This window comes from Mycteria americana, chromosome 7, assembly GCF_035582795.1.
Source record: "Mycteria americana isolate JAX WOST 10 ecotype Jacksonville Zoo and Gardens chromosome 7, USCA_MyAme_1.0, whole genome shotgun sequence".
NCBI lineage: Eukaryota > Metazoa > Chordata > Aves > Ciconiiformes > Ciconiidae > Mycteria > Mycteria americana.
In genome coordinates, this window is record NC_134371.1 from 63227145 (window position 1) to 63247991 (window position 20847).

Genomic DNA, 20847 nt, shown 5'->3' on the forward strand with positions numbered 1-20847 from the left:
AGGGCGGGGCCAGCAGGGCCCGGGGGAGGGCGGGGCCCTGGGCGGTGGCAGCGGGGGTGAACGGGCGCTGCGGGCGGGAGAGCGAGGGCAAGGTGGGAGCAGGTACAGCACCAATGCGTTACAGCTTACCCCGCACTGCAAAAAGCTTCCCCCAAAACACCCACAGCTGCACAGCTGGTAACAGCTGGAGGAAGGCGATGCCGGCTCTTGCACAACTCGGTCCCAGTAATGAAGCGTTAACAGCGAAAACTGGGGCTGGCCCCTCAGCTAGCCAACACTGCCTCGCAGGTGAGACAGCCATTCACCCCCCCCCAACTTCTCATTTATGCATTCCAACTCAGCAGGTTTACTGGTTTAATAAATGCATTAATAATAACCTGTAGCATTTAGGAAATAGATTACACTAAAGAATCCCACTGACATTGATTTTTCTGACCAATGAGTCTATATAACATCTATTTTTACAGTTTTCTGAAGCCGCTACAAAGTTTTTAGTCCACTATACAAGCAGCAGCCATGTTACACAGATCACAGTCAGTTTGCCAGGGTATCTGAAGAGACACCTACAAATTCATCATCTAATCTTTAATCTTACAGAAGTGAGCTCTCTGTGAGAAATCACTTCTCTAGTACGTGCACACCTTAGTAAACAAAAAATGGAAGTGGCCTAAGATCACTCAACAAGAACAATTTTTGGAGCCTGTTCCATGGCAACACAATTTTAAAAAGTATTTTCAAACTTTCTATCTCTAAATGATTAATATATTTTGGTAAACAGTTTGATTACAAAAGCAGATTTCAACAGACCTGCATTACCTGAGGCAATTTCTTTGAAGCAATCCTTGATATCAATAAAGAAAGTTGGTTACTTGAATAACAAATTTCTTCCAGTATTTTTACTTTCCTGGTAGCATACAGTCTCCTCAATTCAAATATTCAGCCTTAACTGCAAACCGGAAGTTCCTTTTCATTGTATCAATAATGTAAGTTTAAGCACATTTTCATGATGTCTTTTATACTCAATAAAAGTCAATAAAGAAAAGCTACATAAACTGCAATGCCACAAAGACAGTGCTAGTCTTAACAAAAAAAGCTCCCTAGCATTAGCAGTGATGCAAGTAATCAATTTCAGTTCATACACCTCAGCTGAAAGGGGACCAGTTACCAGCACATAAAAATATTTTAAAAACAAGTAGTTTGATTTCAAATATTTAAAATCATTTCAAGCAAATTCTTTATTATACAAAAAGTGCTTTAAAATGCATCAAACATTTAAGCAAAGTATTTAGAAAAAATACATTTCACTATTTCCATTTTATCAACAACTTAAAACAAATTAAAAAATAGACAATATTTAAAATATTTATACATATTAAAAAAATAAAATCTCTGTTGCCTTATTCATCCTTGAGTGCATACATGACATCATCCTGGCTGATATTTAGTCGCACCCGCATGTGAAGATACTTATTACTGGACTCCACCAGCAACAGCCTGCAGGCACCAAGTCTTGAACAAATTGCCAAAATTTCTGATACTGTAGGGCTCCGCATACCTTCAATTCTACACAACACTACATGTTGACGATAGACCTATTAAAATAGAGAAAAGGACACAGGTCATGGTTAGCTCCTGCTGCAATCTAGTAGCCCAAGGTGAAAGAGAGAAGCTTCCTTCCCTCCACACCTACGGGAGGGGAGGAAAAACTAGCTCCAGCCCGTCCAGATGAAATGCACACACACTGCTGTTTTAGGACAAACTGTTAGGACTTTGTCAAGGAAGTAACACTTCCAAGCTATAGTTTCCTTTTTTATATAGCTAAAAAACAAAACAATTAGCAAAAAAAAATTGCAGACAAGGTACGTTAACTAGATCATTTTATCTGTTACTACACCTCTTCTTCCCTGGACTATGTGGACTAAAGCTTATCCAGAAGATTAAGAGCTGACATACAACTAATTACATATCAATCCACTCAGAAGTGATATCCAGGCCCAGTGAAGAGTAGGCACGAGTCACACTAACTACAAACATGACAGATCACAGCTTGGGGAGGCATGATACACCTTTAAGCACCAGAGAATGCACTTGTCACAAATCACACAGACTAGTAAATTTGGAACAAGAATCAGTTGGGGTCTTCTGCTTTTCTATTCAGAAAAAGCAGAAGAAAACCTTTTTGGTGTTAGAGGAAAACTAAGGGAAAAACATAACAAATCAGTCTAACAAAATATTCTTTGAAGTTCAAGAACCAATTGCCCAGTGTATCTATGCAAATCAACTGATGCAGATGTTTAGAAGCCAGTAACAGAAAATGCAATTAAAATGCTGATTTACAAACCCATAGAACCAGATAAACTGGCAGATTATTTTTTATATAAATAAATAGTTCTAAACTTTTTAAAATAAATATTAACATTTAGCTTCCATACTGTGAATCATGATATGGACTCTGCAGAGTCTTCACAGCTCAGCTGGTGCCAAGTATTTTATGGGTCTACTAAAAAATTGAAGCTACTCGTGATATACCTGCCTCTATTGAGAAAGACAGTGATACAGAAGTTGGAATCAACTTTGTTTTCCTCCTTGAACTATGTTGCCTGGTACTTTCAGGTTCTCTTTTATTTTTCCTGTTATAAAGCATGTCAGGTGCAGGCCAAAAAAATCACTTTGTGATTCAGATCACTGGTAACATTAATATAACAGCAGGTGTTTCCAATTATAAGTATTTAGTCCCATTGAAAAACAGGTGGTAGCATTCAAATAGGCTTTACACCTGGCCTGGACAGCCATGCCCCAATTTACCTTGCTATCATACTGGCTTCCATCAAATTTTAAGATTAAAACCCCCAAATAGTTACATATTTACTCTTTTGCCTGATAATTTTGACAGTGCCCCACTTTTGTAAGAGAAAAAAAAAAGTACTCTGAAACATGAACATACCTGTTGAACTGTTGCCTCCTCAACTCCTGCCCTGCGAAACTCTGCTAAAATTGCTTTCAAAAATATTTGTTCATGCAATGAGGCATTCCTGAATATCAAAACAAAACAAACAAAAAATCAATCTGCCAAGTTTAGAACTTATGAAACCTTAGGAAGAAGTCTGGAAGGGAAATTGCTTGGTAACCACGTATTTAAATGCAAGGTATTTTTCTAACCCAAGAGGGGTAGTTGATGTCAACTCGCCATTATATTACAGCCTGCAACTCTGGTACCACAGTACACTGCATTTCACTTCACCTCACCTTTCTTTCAATGTAACTGAACACAACATTACATTCCATACATCATACATGTTCTGCAGTGTGTTATGGTTAACTTACATTTATGAATTAACAAATTAACACTGAGGTTTTCAGGCCCAAGTAGCACAGTAAAAGCAGTACTCACATATCCAACAAAATATTGTATTTGCACCCCTTAGTCCCCCCTTCCCTGCTTAAACAGATTCTCTTCCTTTTCACCAGAAACTGGTAAAGCACTTTTACAGCTTGTGCAGAGCACTGAAGGGCAACAGAATTCCTCACGTGTATTCCCTCAGGAAACCTTCTGGAAGTCCTAACAGTATCTATTTATGTTAAAGAAAGAAACCAGTTCAAATGGGAAAGTCTTGCATTCTGCTCAGACGTCTGTGGCTGCATCTAAGCGAGCAAAGACAGTGGCATAATACAAGCAGATATGTAGAGGGGAATAGTTGACTCTTGTGCATGGTGTAGGCACCAAGTCCTCATCCGAGTGGTTTTTCCTTCAGTCTAGCTAAAGGCCAGTCCAGCATGCTGAATAACCCATAGTGTTTGTAGTTGTGGGCTCCTGAGTGTATCTTCCAGATTTAGTTCCAGCTGGAAGGAATTCAAATATATGTACATGGAAACTGCTGCTCAGTGAAATCAATGTACAGTAAGTGGGGACAATCAGGAAATTTCAAAATCCCCCTCCTGATCTGAGCTAACACACTAACATGGAAACATCCTGTATAAACTTCTACAAGCAATTTCTATGCCTTTGTTTCCCTTGTCTTTAATTCCCATTTTGTACCTCTGTCTCCTAGCTGTGCTGCAAGGTTTGTTTTGTATCATACTTCAACAAAGCACGATGCATCGCGTATGTTCCCAAGGGATGAAGACAGACTGAATGTTTTTGAAAAAATAGCCCAGTGAAAAAGACACAAAAGCAAAGAAATCTCTCTGAGAAATGTTTTTACCTGATTGCATTTATATATGGTGATGAAAACATTTCATCTATGGCTTCTGTTACGTGGGCCATCCTGACTATTTCAGGGGTTCTGTTTTGGCTAGCAAACTCACAGATCTCAGTGGCCCTTCTGCAGATATCAAGACAACGCCTTGCATCACCAGACAGTGCTGCAACCTGAAAGTAAACATGACAGGTTTGTAGCAATATTTCCTACAAGTTGAGAAAAGAGTTTAGCAAGAATCAATAGACAAAAGAAACCCCAAACCAACCCAACCACAAAACAAGAGAGTAATGCTACTGTGAACTATGTTACTAGAATCCCAGATGTTAAATAACAATCTTATCGACCAAAACCGACAGAAGCAACCCCTCCCACACCCCCACCCCGACCTGGTCATCACAAATTCAAGACGGAACTTTCTTCTACAACCACAGCAGTCAGAGGATTAAAAAAAAGAATCCAGGAAATTCAATGTGAGCAGTTCAGTTCAACACCAAAAGTTTTCAGAACTGTTATCAATAAAGACCCAATCACAATCCATATTCATCCAGAGAGAAAAAAATAGGAAGGGGGGCCAAAAACTCCTCAGTTTTTCCACACTCAATAGAATATTAAAAGTACACTAATATTTTTTAGTACGTCTTGAAAGAAACATCTGGGATAGTGAATTTACATTTACAAGTGCCTGAAAATTTTTAGGTGTCTGAAATTTCTGAAACGAAATACTTCTTAAAACCCCACTTGTGGTTTACAATTTTAATAAGCTATGAACATTCACTAGATATAGTACTGGCCTAGTTTTCCCAGTAGATGCTGACAAAGCCCTAGAACCCAGCTGGAGCCAAGAATGAGAAACCCTTCAGAAAACCTAATTGCGAGTTATTTTTCTAGATTTTCTGAAGAAAAATCATACTAGAAAAACACTACAGATTATTCAAGTCTGCAGAATCATCACTATTATTCTCACAAAAAAGGTGCTTCCTTCATAACAAAACAAATGCTTATATTTACTTCTGACATATTTATGATTACTCTTTTTTAATCCTACAATGATGCTTAGCAGAAAAATTGTAAGCATATACTGCTTGACAGATGTTCTGACATAATTTTAATAGATTATTTTAATGTATAATTGCCAACATAAGACATTAAACAATGCATACATCTTCATTTGAGAAGCTACTGATCCCTAATGCATTATTTATTTTTTGTACAACTGAGTATTAAGACTGACAACAGAACAGATACTATCTATTATGCCAAGGCTTTAAACATCTTGAGAAAGAAAATGAATATGGTTATTTCCACTGCCACTGGCATGCTAGTTTTTTTCAAGATCATCCAATGACTCACATTATGCCAAACTGCATAATGATAAGATGTCAGCTTTCTCCATTATCACAACTCTTGTTGTCATGCCTCCAGCTCTTGGAATATACTGCTGCCTTCTCAAAGTACGTCGAAAAAGCAAGGACACTACTTTAGCAATGTTTCCTGCAAAAATACCCTGTATACCTTACAGAGAGCATAGTGTAAGATCCACTACTTGCACCCCACTTTGTCTGCAATACAGAATACATAACCACAGAACCAAGTCTGACTACTGTTACAAAATTCTCCCCCGCTGCCCCCCCCCCCCCCTTTACCTAGCACAACACAAAGGACATACATCTGTACCGTGCTTACCTTTCTGGAAACTAGCTGAATTGCATCCTCTTCAAATGCCTTCATGCTGTTCAGTCTGGATGAAATAATTTGCTGTAACTGTTTGTAGGTGTAGGGCTGAAAGGACATTCTGGTGAGGCCCTACAGTAAATAATACAATACAGTGAGAAGCGTTCATAGTGCTTGAAAACTCGAAACTGCTCTAACATAACCTGTACAGTTAGTAGTTTTATTTTCTCTGGTAGGAGCAATCTCTTTTTTAGATCCTTCCTTTCTAAGTGATATGCTTTAATCAATTCTTCCACTTCACATTTGTGAAATCCACAAAACTGTGACTAAGTGAGGACCACTGGTTGGACCCCCCCACTGAAAGACCTGAGGAGTAAGCACTGTTGATATTAGAATTCAAATTTCTCTTATAAGACTTGTAAACAAATTGGAGCCACCCAATACGAAAATCTTTTGATTACAACTGTTTACACTTTATTTTTTAATACAGTAACAGCAGAAGCTATGAAAAAAAATTCACCTCTCCTTTAGCAAATCTGTATACATGTATACAGTCACGTTAGCAAACCAGCCAAGAATTAAACTCTCTTCTGGCTCAAGCTAATAAAAACCACTTTCAGATGAGAAGGACAATCTGTGTTAAAGATGATGCACTGCCTTTCATATTCTACAGGAGGCCTGAGTTTTGTATTTCTTATGCAAAATTATTCTCTCTTGTGACTACATGGACTCAGCTGATCTGCAGGTTTAGCGGGTGGGGGAAAGCAATTCACACGCTGTGGAACTATTTTTGAGTCACAGAATGATGGAGCACAGAGCACTGTTTTTGCAAATCACTTTTCAGAGCAGTGATGAATTGATGACCTAGGAAAATGTATTCAACACAGCTGTAGAGTGCATCCAACTTTCTTTGTTGGATACCTTTGGACAGAAAATCTACCAGCTGATGATGGCAAACAGAGAAAAGTAACTAGGTGTCTGGAATGAAAGGGGAAAAAGGAAGGGAAACCAGAAGAGAATTCCTCTGAACTCTAGAGTAAGCAGCTCAACCATGAAGCACAGTATTTGATTATCCAGATCTTAATAAGTTTAAAAGACATCTGCATTCTTAATTCATTCTTACAAGTACACAGTGTACTTACTTGGCGTAACATCTGATTAGCAAGCTGGCTCCTAAACTTATTTTGCTAAGATGTATGTGTTCATTATCTGCCCTCTGGAGAGGAAAGGGAATTATAAAAGCAATGTTTAAACTCTGATGTAACCAATCCTACCTTTCTCCTGGATTACTTTTGACTGCATACAGTATTTAATCTGTTCCCATTTTCTAGCATAGCAACAAAACTGCTAGGACATACCAGCCTGCTAGCTACTCTGTTCATCATTATTCTCTCTGGCAAGTCCATGGTGTTAGCAATTGCCAAGATGATTAACTTGGAGTGCTTTTGAGTTGGCCAGTCGAATAAATTGTACATCACATTCTGTTTCCGGGTCCACAGAAGATCAAGCTGCAGAGACAGAAAGAGAAGAATCAGACTGAAAAAGAATGGCCTGGTATTTACAATACCTGATACAGGTTTGAGAGCGCTAGCTCTGCCACAGGAGACTTCTTACGTGATCCTGAACAAGCTGTTTCTGTTGTGTTTCCTTTATCCATCTACTAACAGGACTGCATTTTCTAAATTAGGGCTTTAATCTCTTTTGGAAAAGCACAGTCCTGCTAGATGTTTGAACAGTATTAATCACAGTAGAGTGATTAAACAGCTGGAGTTTTAAAACACTACTGTGATATTAATACTACATCTAACAAGATTAAAAGACCCTCCATGTGAGAACCTGAATTAGCTTACAGCAAAAAATAAGTGTGCACTTGTTTATCACTGAACATAGCACATTCAAGGAGCTTCAAAACTGGCTGTGACTTATTTCACTGTGAGTTTGCTCACTGCAAAAGCAGCAGCTTCCAGACAAAATACAGCATTTAGGACTTCATGGAACAACTCATTCTGTGACTTGGACCAAAACAAAACATAAAAACAAACATGAAATCCAAGGCAGAGAACAATACAGCAACTGCATACTTGTCCATTTAAATTCAGTTTCCTAGTAAGGCTAAGAGGAACTATTTGTGTGTCTTCTAAGTCTATTCCTTTTAGACCACATATGACATACTCTAAGCATATCTTTTTCCATGCTCCAAAACCTCATTTCTTATGACACTTAAAGAACAGAGAATGAAGGGTTCTTTGTCTCACCTCATCCACTATCAGCACTGTGGTCTTCCTCTTTGGTCCAGGCGCATTGAACAGTTTTGCCAACAGTGTTGCAGCATGGGTTGCTGTCACCTTCTGACCTGTCAGTAACTGGACAAGGATTAAACAATGTTGCAGGTTAATCACACCAAATCCCTGGAAATAGGAAGTTTAACTCCTATTCAGTTTTGACTTTTCTCTAACACTCAACACCAAGCATCTGGATTTTTTTCAGGGGGCGGAGGGCAGGGGCAGAGGGGGAGTAAAACCAAGTAGCTCATAAGACACTCAGGCCTACCAGAAACCATCCATAAAGGAGAACAGAAACAAAAGAATACATAGCTAAAAAGAAAGGCCATTAGAATTTCCTGCAATTTGTCTTAAATATCGAAACATTAAGAAATCTTGAACCCAGTCTCAGGAAGACTCTAAACCTAGCATACCTCAAGGGTATCTCTGAACACAAAACACCTACTGAAAACCTAAGTCAATTCACAAGAATAGCCTGGCTTTGGTAATCTTGGACTCCCATTAAAATATTAATGAATCATCAGCAGGATCTAGAACTAAAGAGTTTATTGAACTCTAAGCTAAAAAGATACCTTCAGCAAGAACTGCTTTGCAATAATATAGGTGGCAAAACAGATGAGCTGACTGTACATTACCTCTTCCCTTGCAGGTCCAAAGATATTCAGAAATTAAAACATGACATTTAAAAATTACACTATATATGCTAAATAGTTCAGAGTCAAGCTGTAAAGTAAAATGGAGATCGCATTTGAAAATTGTATTTGTTCTCCAGAATCACTTAAAAACTGACCTGAGATTTCATAATTATTAAATAAGCTACAGCACGTCAATAATGTATAATCTATGTTTTTTCATGTTTCCAATTCAGTCAGGACAGTCTGAATCAGTCGTATAAAGCAGCTGGATCCCAGAGGATACTGATTCTACAGCTCTGGAACTGGGCATCCAATATACCACAGAATTCAGTTTGTTGTAGTGGAATTGGCACACTTACTGTACCCAGGTATTATCCTTATCTCCTGCATGTGTCCAGGCCTTCCTGTCCCTGTTCCTTCTCTGTAAACTCACCTATAACAGTGAGGTAACTGCAGCAGTGAACACTCCAGAGTTTGCTTCAGTGATGCAAAGAAATGTCAGCAAACTGGAACTTGAGACTGACCCGCAGCAAGAGATGCAGCAATCAGAAAAGTAGCAGCAGCCTAGCTAGGGTACTTGGATAACAGCTGAGGCAGAAGGAACCAGAGAAATAAGTGGTTCATTTGACTACATGCTCCCCTGAAGGATATTTAACTGGGCTAGCTGAAAGAGTTCAGGGCCCATGGGGGGGCAACAAATTTTACTTCCAACGGTCTATTCTTTATTAATTTTTAAGATGTATGCTGAACGGGATAGGAACAGAGTGTTAAAATACATTAACATTACCATGAGCTAAGGTAATTGTCATGAAGCATTTCTCTATGCTAAAGAAACAGTGATGGGGCTACAACAAATCTCTCAGCAAGACACTGTCTATGCTGGTTTGAGGAAAGGATGCAAATATATAATTTAACTCCCAACTATGAGGATAGGGATATTAGAACAACGTACATTTTACAAATAACGTAGGAAGTGTAGTCACTTCCTGCTCAGATAGAAGATGTCAACCTTAAATAAATGCGGCAGAAGTTTATAAGAAAAGGGACTAGATGCTTCAGGAAACCATAATTTCATTTCCAGGTCACTGGCTTAAAGTTACCCTAGACTGACAAAGGTCTTGAGCAGTTACTGTCTAATGCCTATTGGGTGATCTTAATCCAGTCCCCAGAAGGTTAATTCACACCCATATAAAACACAAGCTCAGTCAGTAGTCCCAGATGAGATGCTGCAGACTAGTTTGTCATGGACATCTGAAATACAGTATTGTTGACAGAGATAGTCCCTCTTTAGCTGGATTGCTATGATGACAGACCAATTAACCATTAAGACCCTCTTAGTAATCATTCCACTGCTACACTGACTTCCAGAGTTCTCATCTCTATCTTTTTAAACATGCACGTGCAGAAAAAGTTATAGAAGGGGAAAATATAAAAAGAATCTGGTTTAGTTTTTTTTTAAACCTCAGTGGATGTAATAAATCAGGCTATTTCCCAACCACTGCCCTTATGCAGCTGAAAGCAAAATAGTTCAAGAAGTTGACCATGGCCTTAAGTTAATTATTTTTAACCTCTATGATAAAAGCATACCATCTCTCAGAGGGACTACTTGGAAGTATGGATACGTTAAGTGCCTTGAATCCTGTAATACATCGAGGATCTGATGGCAAAGCATAAGATTTCTTCTTGTTTCAAACCAGAGAGCCACTGAAGAGGCTTTACTTACCTCTAATATCTGCACATAAGCTTGGTGAGGGTCAGTCAGCTTCATGCCATTAATCTCTACAAACTGGAATGATGGTAGGTCATCATTTTCTGCAGCTTGCTGAAGACAGCGAATTACTTCATGAACAGTTGCAGTTTTACCTGTTCCAGGCACTCCAGAAATGTACATGCACCTACAAAAGGAGAAAACCTTTTCAGCAACCTGAGCAAAATGGTAACATTCTTAGGACTAAGGAGCTAGAATTCCTGGGCTCTGAGACCAGCCCTGAATACTACTCCTCTGTCACTTCAGGCAATTCCTTATATTTCAGTTACTTTATTTGCAAACTGGGACACATAACACATTGGAGGATCATGAAGATTTTTCTTATTACTGAAGCAATTAACAACCTAAAATACTTCATAAATGTAAATTACCTCTTAAAGAAACTGGTTTCCTAGACATCTAAAATTGACTATCTATTTAGGCCTTTAATTTCAATCTGTACAGTAAGGGAGCCCACGTTATTTCTATGCACAACCCTTCTTAAGGAAGAAAAATACCAGGAAAATTCAACTAGGAACTTTAATTCAGCCAAATGATGATAACTTTTTAAATAAAAGTAGTGTTGATTGTCTGGATGCTGTTATGCCATAGGTAGATGTGATACCAGTTACAGTCTCACCAAGAAACTCACCCTCCTGTACCATCGATAAGTTTGCTTTCCACAAAGTTATAGATATCCTGGAATTCTTCCTCTCGACAAGGCAGAGACTCTGGGATAGCAGAAACATGCAGCCTTTTGATTAAAAAAGAAAAGAAAAATAAAATTGACGTAGGAGGTCTAAGGAGTTGCATTTTCACAGTTCTACCTGAAGGGCCTACTGAGGAAAACAAATAGCCAGACGCTCCACCGTTCACAGTTGTATGTAGTTTTTCAAATCTCTCTTACATAATTTAAGTCTGAACACCAATGTCAAGTATCCCAAAAGAAATAGCCTAGTGTACTTTTAAGTTTTAAGAGGGCTGAACAGTCATCTTCATAAACAAAGAGCATGAATATGCAGCAATAAAGATCTAGCTATTGCAATTCATAAAAAATTTGCAAGTCAGTGTAGAGGTAGGATAAAACAGGGGAGACAGCTTATAGGAAACTGTGAAAAAACTGAAACTCAGTTTGAAAGATATGGTCAACCCTGAATGCATTTTTTTCCACTGTGAAGATCTACAATACCACCTGTAAAGCTTTTTCACACACCAAGAGGAGAAAGATATTGTACGTTTACAATCTAAAGCTAATAAGAGAGGATCTTTGTTTTTCTAATGTTGCACAGAATAAAGACAGATACCTAGTTCTGAAGAACTTAGCATGAACTGGTTACAATAATTTGAAACTGTAAAAGTAGTATTTTAAATACTACTAGTATTTGTAAATCTAGTATTGTACTGTAAATTCATAAATGCTCTTCTGGTATCAAAACACCATGTATTTTTACCAAATTTATCCACTATGGTAAAGATGACATTTCCCTATTTCAGCATAGCCTACTGCTCTGCATACATGATGCAAAAAGATTATTTCCTCCCTTGAGCACATATTACCTTAATCTGGCTTCTTCTAGTATACTGGCTGGTTTCAGTGCTTCGTGGTTGCGCCTGGGAATTTCAGGAGTTGCGTTCCGGGGTGTCTTGGGTGTTCCTGGTAAAGGCTGCAAAGAAAAGTTACAACCTCAAACAGATTTTCAACATACGGCAGTTTCTATAGGAGACTGATCATTCATACAAGTTTCCCAAACATTACTTATGCACAAAGACTACCCGGGGATGCCAGAATACAAGATGAAAAGAGAAACAGTCTTTACAGAGGGAATTACCAAACAAGCCTTATGGCCTTTTCTTCCTAAGGGAAAAAAGAAACTGGAAAGGGGGTGGTGACAAAGACAATTAGACCCTTTAACTGTCTGAAGATTTTTTAAATTGTTAATGCTTTTCTGAAGTGCTGTGTTACAAAGTTCTTAAGAAACAGCAAGCAACTAGAAATTGATCTATCTGAATTTCACTGTCCAAACAAAAAAGCCATACAATATCTTAATTATTCTTCTTTGTTGTGCTTACAAGTTCTAGTTACACCAGGTTTTCTGTGCTAGACATTTCATAAACACAGAGTAAAAATTAGCCATTGACAGTATGTACCTGACTATGGTGCTGAATACAGTCTTAATAAGTCAGGCCTAAGATTCATGTAGCCTGGTATCCCATCTCCATCAGTGGCCACACCACTATGAGAAACTGTTTGGTGTGGCCATGAACACTGCGGAGCATCCCTTTTGCATTGGTAACCATCTGGACATTGGTACAGGGGTAAGCTTTCAAGAATCACGACAGCTCTACTGCCAAGCACAAAGTTGGTCTTGCAGCTTTCTGCTATATAAATATATAGACTGCACTCAATAAAGACTATAAAGAAAGAGAACTAAAATGTCTCAGTGCACAGCTTACAATAAAAGTAAAAATGGTGGCCATAAATGGATTCATCAGTTTGTTCGGCTGCAGCCCAGTCCAACATTTTCCCTGTTTAGGCTAGAGTTTTCTGATCAACATTGTCACAACATTCACAATACGCAACTGTTTTATACATTTGCATAATTTATACATTTGCATAATCTACTCATATCAAAGACCATATGAATCAAGATGTCATTAAAGCTTTTCATTAAAAGCTAAGGGGTTCAGAAATTTAACTTTGGTACACAGGCATCAAGCATTCAATTAATTCGCTCAGAAATAATAAAACCAGCTCTTTTATATGGAACCTTACAGTTTTCTTCAGGGTCTTAGCAGGAGTGTGAACTGAAGACTTCCTTGAAGATTTTGGGGTGCTGAACATTCTGCTTGATTTAGTTTTCTTTTCTGGTGTACAGAGCACATCATTCTCCTCTTCCTCACTACTTGAAGAGTAAGAGCTATCTGAGCTAGACAGAAAATCCTCTTCCTGGTTCAATTCCAGTGTATTTAATATGCTACAAGGAACAGAAATGACATGAGTTTTAAAAAAATACATACAACTCTACACACTACAAAGTATCATTTGCACATTTTCAGCTTTTTCTGTAGTTAGAATCAGCAAGCCAACATATTTTCCACCTGAGCTGTTAATTTTCCATGGCTATTTAATAGACTGGTTTAAAGGAAGTCAGTTTTCTGATGAACACTATGAGTCGGCTTTATGTTTCTGAACATAAGGCAGTTTTCACTCACACTGCAATTAAGCTGTGCTTCTGGAACCATTACATTTCAGTTTTAAGCTAGACAAACTCTCAAGGCTTCAAGCCATCAATAGCAATCTGAATAAGATACAGTGGACGCAAAAGTTTACCTGATTTGCTCCGTAATGCGAGCGCTTGTTTTCTGTGCACATATTCTACGAGAACGAGGGGTCAATACAGGGCTGCAACTACCCAGTTCCTGATGTCCAATTAAACTGTAAAGAAAGAACACAAAACTATTTGTATTTCCTCTTTGCATCACACTTGTAAAGATGGAGAGAAGGCCTTTCAAACTTCAGGCTCAATTGTTATGGCTGTCAATCCAGCATGAATTCTTGTTTACAGTTATTTACAGATTGGCTATGACATGGATACTGGCAGCACAATTTCCACTCTCTTGCACTCTCTCTTCAATATATCTTTGCCAAAAAAAAACCCCCACCCACAGAATATTTACTATAGTTCATTCGTGGTCTGTACTGTAAAGATTTTTCTAGTAAAGTGTTAAGTGTTTCTATAAAGCTTTGTGAACCAGTTGAGGAAAGCTGCTAAGGGAGGCCCTGAGTCCATACAAGTCAGAGTTGCTAGCTGATCTATGATGCTGTGACAACAGTGACTGGACTAGCATTAGTTCAAAACAGATGTCTCTGACATGGGCCCTATGAACATTACACCGCTTTGTTTCCTGATGCACCCTCAGCTGGCAACAGCAATTTATTCCACATTGACTGACAGCTGCTGCACCTTAACAGCTTTCCCTCACTTCCCCCGTTAGACACATATACATCAGCAAAGAGCACTGAATGAATGCTGATATAGTTGAATTAGCAGCCAAATTATTTTGCAAATATAACACTGCCAAACTGAAGGGACAGGGGCTCAAAACAGCACTGGTTTTTTTTGTTTGGTTGTGCGTTTTTGTTGTTGTTTGCTTTTTTTTTTTAAGAGAAAGAGAAAAGAAATATGATTTTCTTTGGGCATCTCTTTGATGCCCAAAGAAAGATTTTGATGCCCAAAGTAGATTTTTCTATTTGTGTTTTGAGATTCTTTGGTTGTCTTCTTGGGCACTTCTTCATCCCTACCACTGAAACACTTTACTGTTAATACAACTTTCCTATTAGTTCAAAGGACACAATGAGATTAATTAATTATTTGTAGACAGTTTTCAGAATTTTTTTTAGATCTATAAATACCACTGAAATGTCTTTACCTTATGAATGAAAACCAAATTTTTTTTGCTATACAATAAGTGACAAAAACAGGGTGCAGATCCACCAAGTGTTGCACCCACATCTTTACTCTTTGAAAGGAGGAACATGACTGGTTTTTGGCTTCTTGCAACATTTTATACAAGAAAGTCTGATCCATTCTCCTCCTGCCCCAGCTTAATGCCATTTTTAAAGGCTGTGTGAAGATACAGTTAAACAATTACGCTTTTTGAGTTTCAATTTCTTTTCTACATAAAAATTAGCATGGAGGTATACATACAATTACCATGAGAACTCTCATGAGGCCAATCACATCCCTTTCTATAGTTCAGCATATCTCAATAGTTGTCAAGTAGGACACATTTGAGCCTGTATGACATACGTACAGTGACTGCAGGGAAACAGATTTTCATCCATGCCGATGAGTACAAACCATATCACTATGGCTTCAATGCCCTTTCGTATCATCCTACCATTCCCATTTCCAACCTCTTCTCTCTGTTCTTGTAACCACGAACCGCTTGTGTCCATCTTTAAAGTCAACTCCTCGTATGATCTCCCCAATCATTCATTCACCTCCAAGTAACATGCTTTCTAGAGCTTCACCACAGTGCACTTGTGACTATTTATGCTATCCCCCCTTCCTCAGTGATCTCAACAGGCAAAATGTGGTATGCAGAGACTTCACCGGCTTTTCCTCCAGAAGTCTTTCATAAATGTGCTTAAAGAGAGCTACTTACAAATAGACATTCCATACAAAAATAACTATAAAAAGGCTATCACTTACGATATAGTGTCATCTTTCATATTAAGATTCTTGGCTTTCTCACTGGAGTCTTTGACCTTACTATAGGGGGATAATCGTATTGTATCACTAAACCTCTTCCAGTGCTCTGCAGTATCAAACGTTGACTTTGACTTATCATTGGTGCAAGGTATTTTTGGTGGTGAGCCTAAAATGCCAGTGAATTTCACTTTTCTTTTAGTAGCTGATGGTTCTAACGGTGCTACAGTGTCCCAGTCATCATCCAAAAGTTCCAAAACTTCACATCCCGGGATCCTGCCTTTAGGCGATCTTGTGGGACCTAGGAATCAAGAGCAAAATGAACTTTTGTCAGGCTTTAATATGGCTGCTTTGGTTAACTTTCAGAAGACACAGTATGACTGGCTCGGTGGCTGTCATTTAAATGAAAGGGGATGGCATTACACTCCAGGAACAAGGAACTGAATACATACGACTGAAGGCATACACTTTCTCTAAAAAGATGACTAAATAGAATACAAAGTGATTTTTGCAGTTTTCTAACCCACTTCCATCACTTACAACTTTACTCAGGCTCCATTTGAAAATATGGCATGTTACATAGGATCAAATGTGCTTATTCAACCAGCTCAATGTAAACATTTTAGTGTACCTTCAGAAGATTAAAGAAAGTGAGATATTCTGAGGTCAAGTTAGGCTGATTGGTAGCATTTCAGCCAACAAGCACTTTACCTCAGACTTACAAATAAAACATTTGCAACAGCAATTGGATATAAGCAGTACAGTTGCTTGAAAGAACAGACATAAGAAACAACTGCTGCACCCAAAAGGCTTGGGCTAACCCCAAAGCCTGCATGAGGTAGCTAAAAATACTGATGTTGAATATTACCATTGTTTGAACTACCCAAAATGAAGAGGCACAAAACATAATACATTCAAAACTACCAAATGGACAGAATATTGCCATATACATACTGTTTAACTGTAACTTCTTCCTGGCTGTTGGAGTTTTGATGCCATTAGCCATTCTTTGTGAATGTCTCTCCTTAGCGAGGGAGGACTTGGAAGCAGAATGTTTTGATTCTATTTCCAACTCAACATTTTTTGGTTTTGTGGCACTCTGAACAACTCTCTCTCTCTCTTTTTTCAAGGGGGAAATGATGTCCGAAGGAAGAAATGAGTTTGAAGAGTATGGGATGCCACCTCCTTTCTTATTAGCTTCTTTCAGCTTAGAGAATGTGTCAGGGGACAAAGCCTTAAAGCACTTCCCATCCCACGACTGTTTTACATAGAAAGTTTGTTCCTTGTTTAACGGAATAGGTAGTTCCTCCCCCAGATGTAGTGGTATTACCTGTAAAAATAGAAAATACCAAAACACACATACCTTAACATTTACTGTTAATTTAACATTCAACTATTTTCTATTCACAGATCCTATTACTGGAATTCATATAATCCTTCATTATATAGGGCAACACCTTCAACTTACATTTACACTAGCGTAAGTTTATTGCACTACAGGACCCCCATCACATTACTTCCTTCCACACAAACCTCTAAATGAGCTGGCTGCCAACAACCAAAGTAATTTTGGGATGTAGGAAAGACAGAATATCAACAGTTTTCAACTATCCTATCCCATGTTAACTGCATTAAGAAATATGCATCACACATTTGGTTTGGGAGGCAATAAAGCAGCTGCACTGTTCTATTATGCTTTTCAAATTGTTTCTGTTTCTTTCTTCCCTCTATGTGTAGAGGGGTTGCAGTACATACCATGACGCTTTTAATAATGGTCTCCACAGCTATGTCAGTGTCATAGCCAGAAACTTGATCAAAAAACACCTCTTGGGGAGAAACCTCTCTTTTAAGCAGTTTCCGTTTATTCTGAGGTATCTCTGTAATATGAGAGAACCACTGCACAACTGCATGTTTCTGCTGAGCACCTGTAAGAATGAAAAAAAGTCAGTGCACATGAAGAATTTTATTGTATTGCAAATAGTTATTACCAGACTTCAATGACTTTAGCTAAAATGCCATCAAGGATAGAAATCCTCCCTGGACACAGGTGAGAAAGCATCTGATAAGAGATTATAATTCCCATTTTCTAAGCTAAATTAAAATGTTTGAGTTGAGACTTTTAAGGACTAAGATAACAGCTACATAGGGTCTCAATCACAAAAAACCTGCCGACCAGCTGATCCACCAGTTCACTATCACAAATGAAGAGGTTCCTTATTTGCATAAATATGATCTAATTGGATCCCACTAACTGAAAAGAGTGACATAAAAGGAGAAGTGAGAAATTTCAGAACAGTATTTGTAATTTCCATGTTATTTTAGAGGTAAACCAGAAACACATTTATTAACCGCCTAACAAACCAGAGAATCCTGCTGTTGAAATGTCTAGAAGTCTGAATAAACACTATGAACAGATTCAGTGTGGAGAGTTAAAAGAAACATTTGAAACATATTAGAATTGAATATTAAGTTCCTCTCTACGTTTTAAGGTGTTCATCTTTGAATAAAAAACAAATTTAACAAATTTGTCAAAGATATACAACAAAAGGAAAATCTTGTTTTCAAGGAAGTTTGACAGGTTTTGTTCCAGCATGAAAAGAATATTCAGTTATATTACAATAAATCTATATTAGTAAATAAATAAGCTGGAGTTATATGTATTTATATTTTTAAAAAGTAAAGAATTAAAAAACCTCAAAACATTATTATGATAGCCCAAAACAAACAACAAAAGCTGTTCAAAGAAATCAGACATAGCTAATGAGTAGTTTCTAATTCAGACTCAGACATAACCTTTGTATCACTCATGTTCCATGATTTATCTTTTAATATCTACCTTTATCTATAAACAAGGAGTTCTACAAGGAACAGAAGTAATGAGCTCCATTTATTCAGCCTTGTACCTTATTGCTAAATTCCCTGATGTCTAATAAGATGCAAGTTCCAAGGCTGCAGTTCTCTTGCTCCATTTGGATTCTCCAATCTCTAAAAAAAGCATGAGCTCACACGGTCTTCCTCAAGGACCATTTCTTTTAAATTAGACAACTAAGCAAAAACGTTGTAAAAATTTAATGTCTTTAAGCTCTCTGTTTATCTATCAAATTTAGCTCAAATTAGCCATCAGCCCCAAATATTTGGGGAGCATGTGAATACAGATGCAGTGATTACCAAAGCCTAATTTCCTTAATAAATTAGGCCAGTGATATGGGGTACCATGAAACAGGTATCTTTAAAACATTTTAAGATTTCTCAGATAGGAGGTAAATTTTAACTTTTCTTACCATCTTCATATAAATCCAGGAGTTGTGCCACAAAAGGTTGATCTGCATTCTCCCCTTCAACTAAAATAAACTCGCCAACTTGTATACAGGTTTCTGTTCTGCTTCTTTCTGATTTAATAAGGATTCCCCTAGAAAGTGATGCACACATGCAGATTAGCAGGATTTCATAGTCTTTATAATTCACGTATCATTAAAGCTGATGGTTTGTCAATCTTACAGCTAGTTACACTCCCTCTTGCAAAGCATACAATTGAGTTTCCCGATTAAAAGCTTTCACAAATATTTCAAATAGACAGTTAACACTTATTCACATATTTAATTAAATGCTTTTGTGTATACATTATACAATTTATAATTCAAGAGCTTTGTGACATTTTTGTTATATGCATACAGCGTCATGACACAATGCTCAAAACCTTACTCATATTCTCACTGACTGCCAAATTAACCTAAACAATATCAGAAAGGTAAAGAAACCTTCATTGATTAAGTTTCCCTGAGCAAGCCAGAAATAAATGTTATTTACTTGTACTGGAAAGTCCTCAGTTTTCTGTCTGAGCTCATGGGTTTTCCATACCAGGAGTAGATAATTTTGCTTTGCTGCCGGGTATTCATAATTCCCAAGGAAAAGCTAAAACAAATAAACCAAACAATTTTTAGAATTATTGTTTAAAAATAAAAGCAGGGAAAGACTCAAGATGGCCAGATACATAGAAATGCCATCAATTCTTTCAGTGTGTATGAAGAATGTGGCATGCATCAGTCAATTCAGAGAAGCCCACCTTCCCCAAAGCCTCCAGACGCCTCTCCTCTGAGGGAGGATGAAAAAGGGAAGGTGTTTAGTAGTTATTTAAGTTTAGTAGATTTTAGATTTAGTAGTTTGTTTAGTAGATTATTCTTCCATTCCTTTTTTCACGTCTGGTGCTTGACTAACACAACTGACAAACATGCGATTCCCTTGTTACTAGCTACTTTGCTTACTCACAGAACAAGTTATCAGAATAGATGTCTTCTGCATTTTGTTTATTACCAGGACTCTTTGCCCATTAATTACCAAGCCCTCCCGCCCTCCCGCGCTGCCCTTGGGGCCGGCGCGGCCCCTGGCTCCGGGGGCTCGCCGACCACCCGCCGCGATGGCCGGGGCACGCTGCCGGCCCTTTTAAGACTATGGCTTGCTGTTTTTCGTCCAGACCTCACAGCGACCAGGCAGATGAGACCATCACGAACGTTTCGCTTACGCTCAATTTTTATGTGGTTTTTTTTTTTTTTATAAATAAGAATTTTCCCTCTGGAAACAGGCCACAGGGCTCAGGAAAACGCCACACACACACGCACAGTGCTGTTCCCCCCTCGCTCACCCCAGCCCGTCGGTTTAGACGAGGCAGCGAAGAGCTCGGGCAGGGCTCTGCCTCAGGGAGCCCGCTCCCCGCCCCGGGCCGCTGCCCGGTTCCCTGGCGGCCTGCGAGGCCATGGCGTCGGAAGGGGCCTATTAGCGCCGCCGGGTCGGACACGCAGAGAGACACCGAGGCGCTCCACCGCCCTCCCAGAGCCACTAACCCGCCCGCCCGCCTCACGGACCGCAGGGCCGAGGCCCACTCACCGCGGCGCCTCAGCTGTCCCCGTGCGCGGCGGCAGCGCGAGCTCCTGCCAGCGCGAGGATAGAATTTCGCGCCAAAGCCCGCCCGGAGCCCCGGCCCCTCGGACGCGCGCGCGCACAGAGGGCGGAGGGGGCGGGAAGAGGCGGTGCGACCATGTTTGCGCCTGGCGTCCCGAAGCCGCGGCCGGAAGGGATGTTATGGCCCGAAGATAAGATGGCGGC

At 38.9% G+C, this 20847-nt stretch overlaps 1 protein-coding gene across 1 annotated transcript; it reads right to left on the bottom strand.

Moving 5' to 3' along the window:
* Window positions 1–347: 347 nt before the first annotated feature.
* On the bottom strand, window positions 348–20823 carry ORC1 (origin recognition complex subunit 1). The gene is made up of 17 exons (XM_075508777.1): window positions 20629–20823; window positions 19555–19659; window positions 19029–19156; window positions 17503–17672; window positions 16702–17077; window positions 15751–16048; window positions 13866–13970; window positions 13308–13509; window positions 12092–12198; window positions 11187–11288; window positions 10511–10682; window positions 8126–8233; window positions 7229–7378; window positions 5883–6002; window positions 4203–4369; window positions 2945–3032; window positions 348–1592 (listed from the first exon to the last, which is right to left on the bottom strand). The coding sequence occupies exons 2-17, from the start codon at window positions 19641–19643 to the stop codon at window positions 1398–1400; spliced, it is 2577 nt and encodes an 858-aa protein (XP_075364892.1). The 5' UTR covers window positions 19644–19659; window positions 20629–20823; the 3' UTR covers window positions 348–1397.
* Between the last annotated feature and the right edge of the window lie 24 nt (window positions 20824–20847).

What these genes read in the sequence shown, in the direction of transcription:
- ORC1 (XM_075508777.1), bottom strand. Translation starts at nt 19,643, where the DNA reads ATGAATACCCGGCAGCAAAGCAAAATTATCTACTCCTGGTATGGAAAA. An exon ending in CTTATGTGCAGATATTAGAG is followed by an intron (nt 8,234 to 10,510) that starts GTAAGTAAAGCC and finishes ATCCTTGTCCAG; the next exon opens with TTACTGACAGGTCAGAAGGT. An exon ending in CCATATATAAATGCAATCAG is followed by an intron (nt 3,033 to 4,202) that starts GTAAAAACATTT and finishes TTTGATATTCAG; the next exon opens with GAATGCCTCATTGCATGAAC.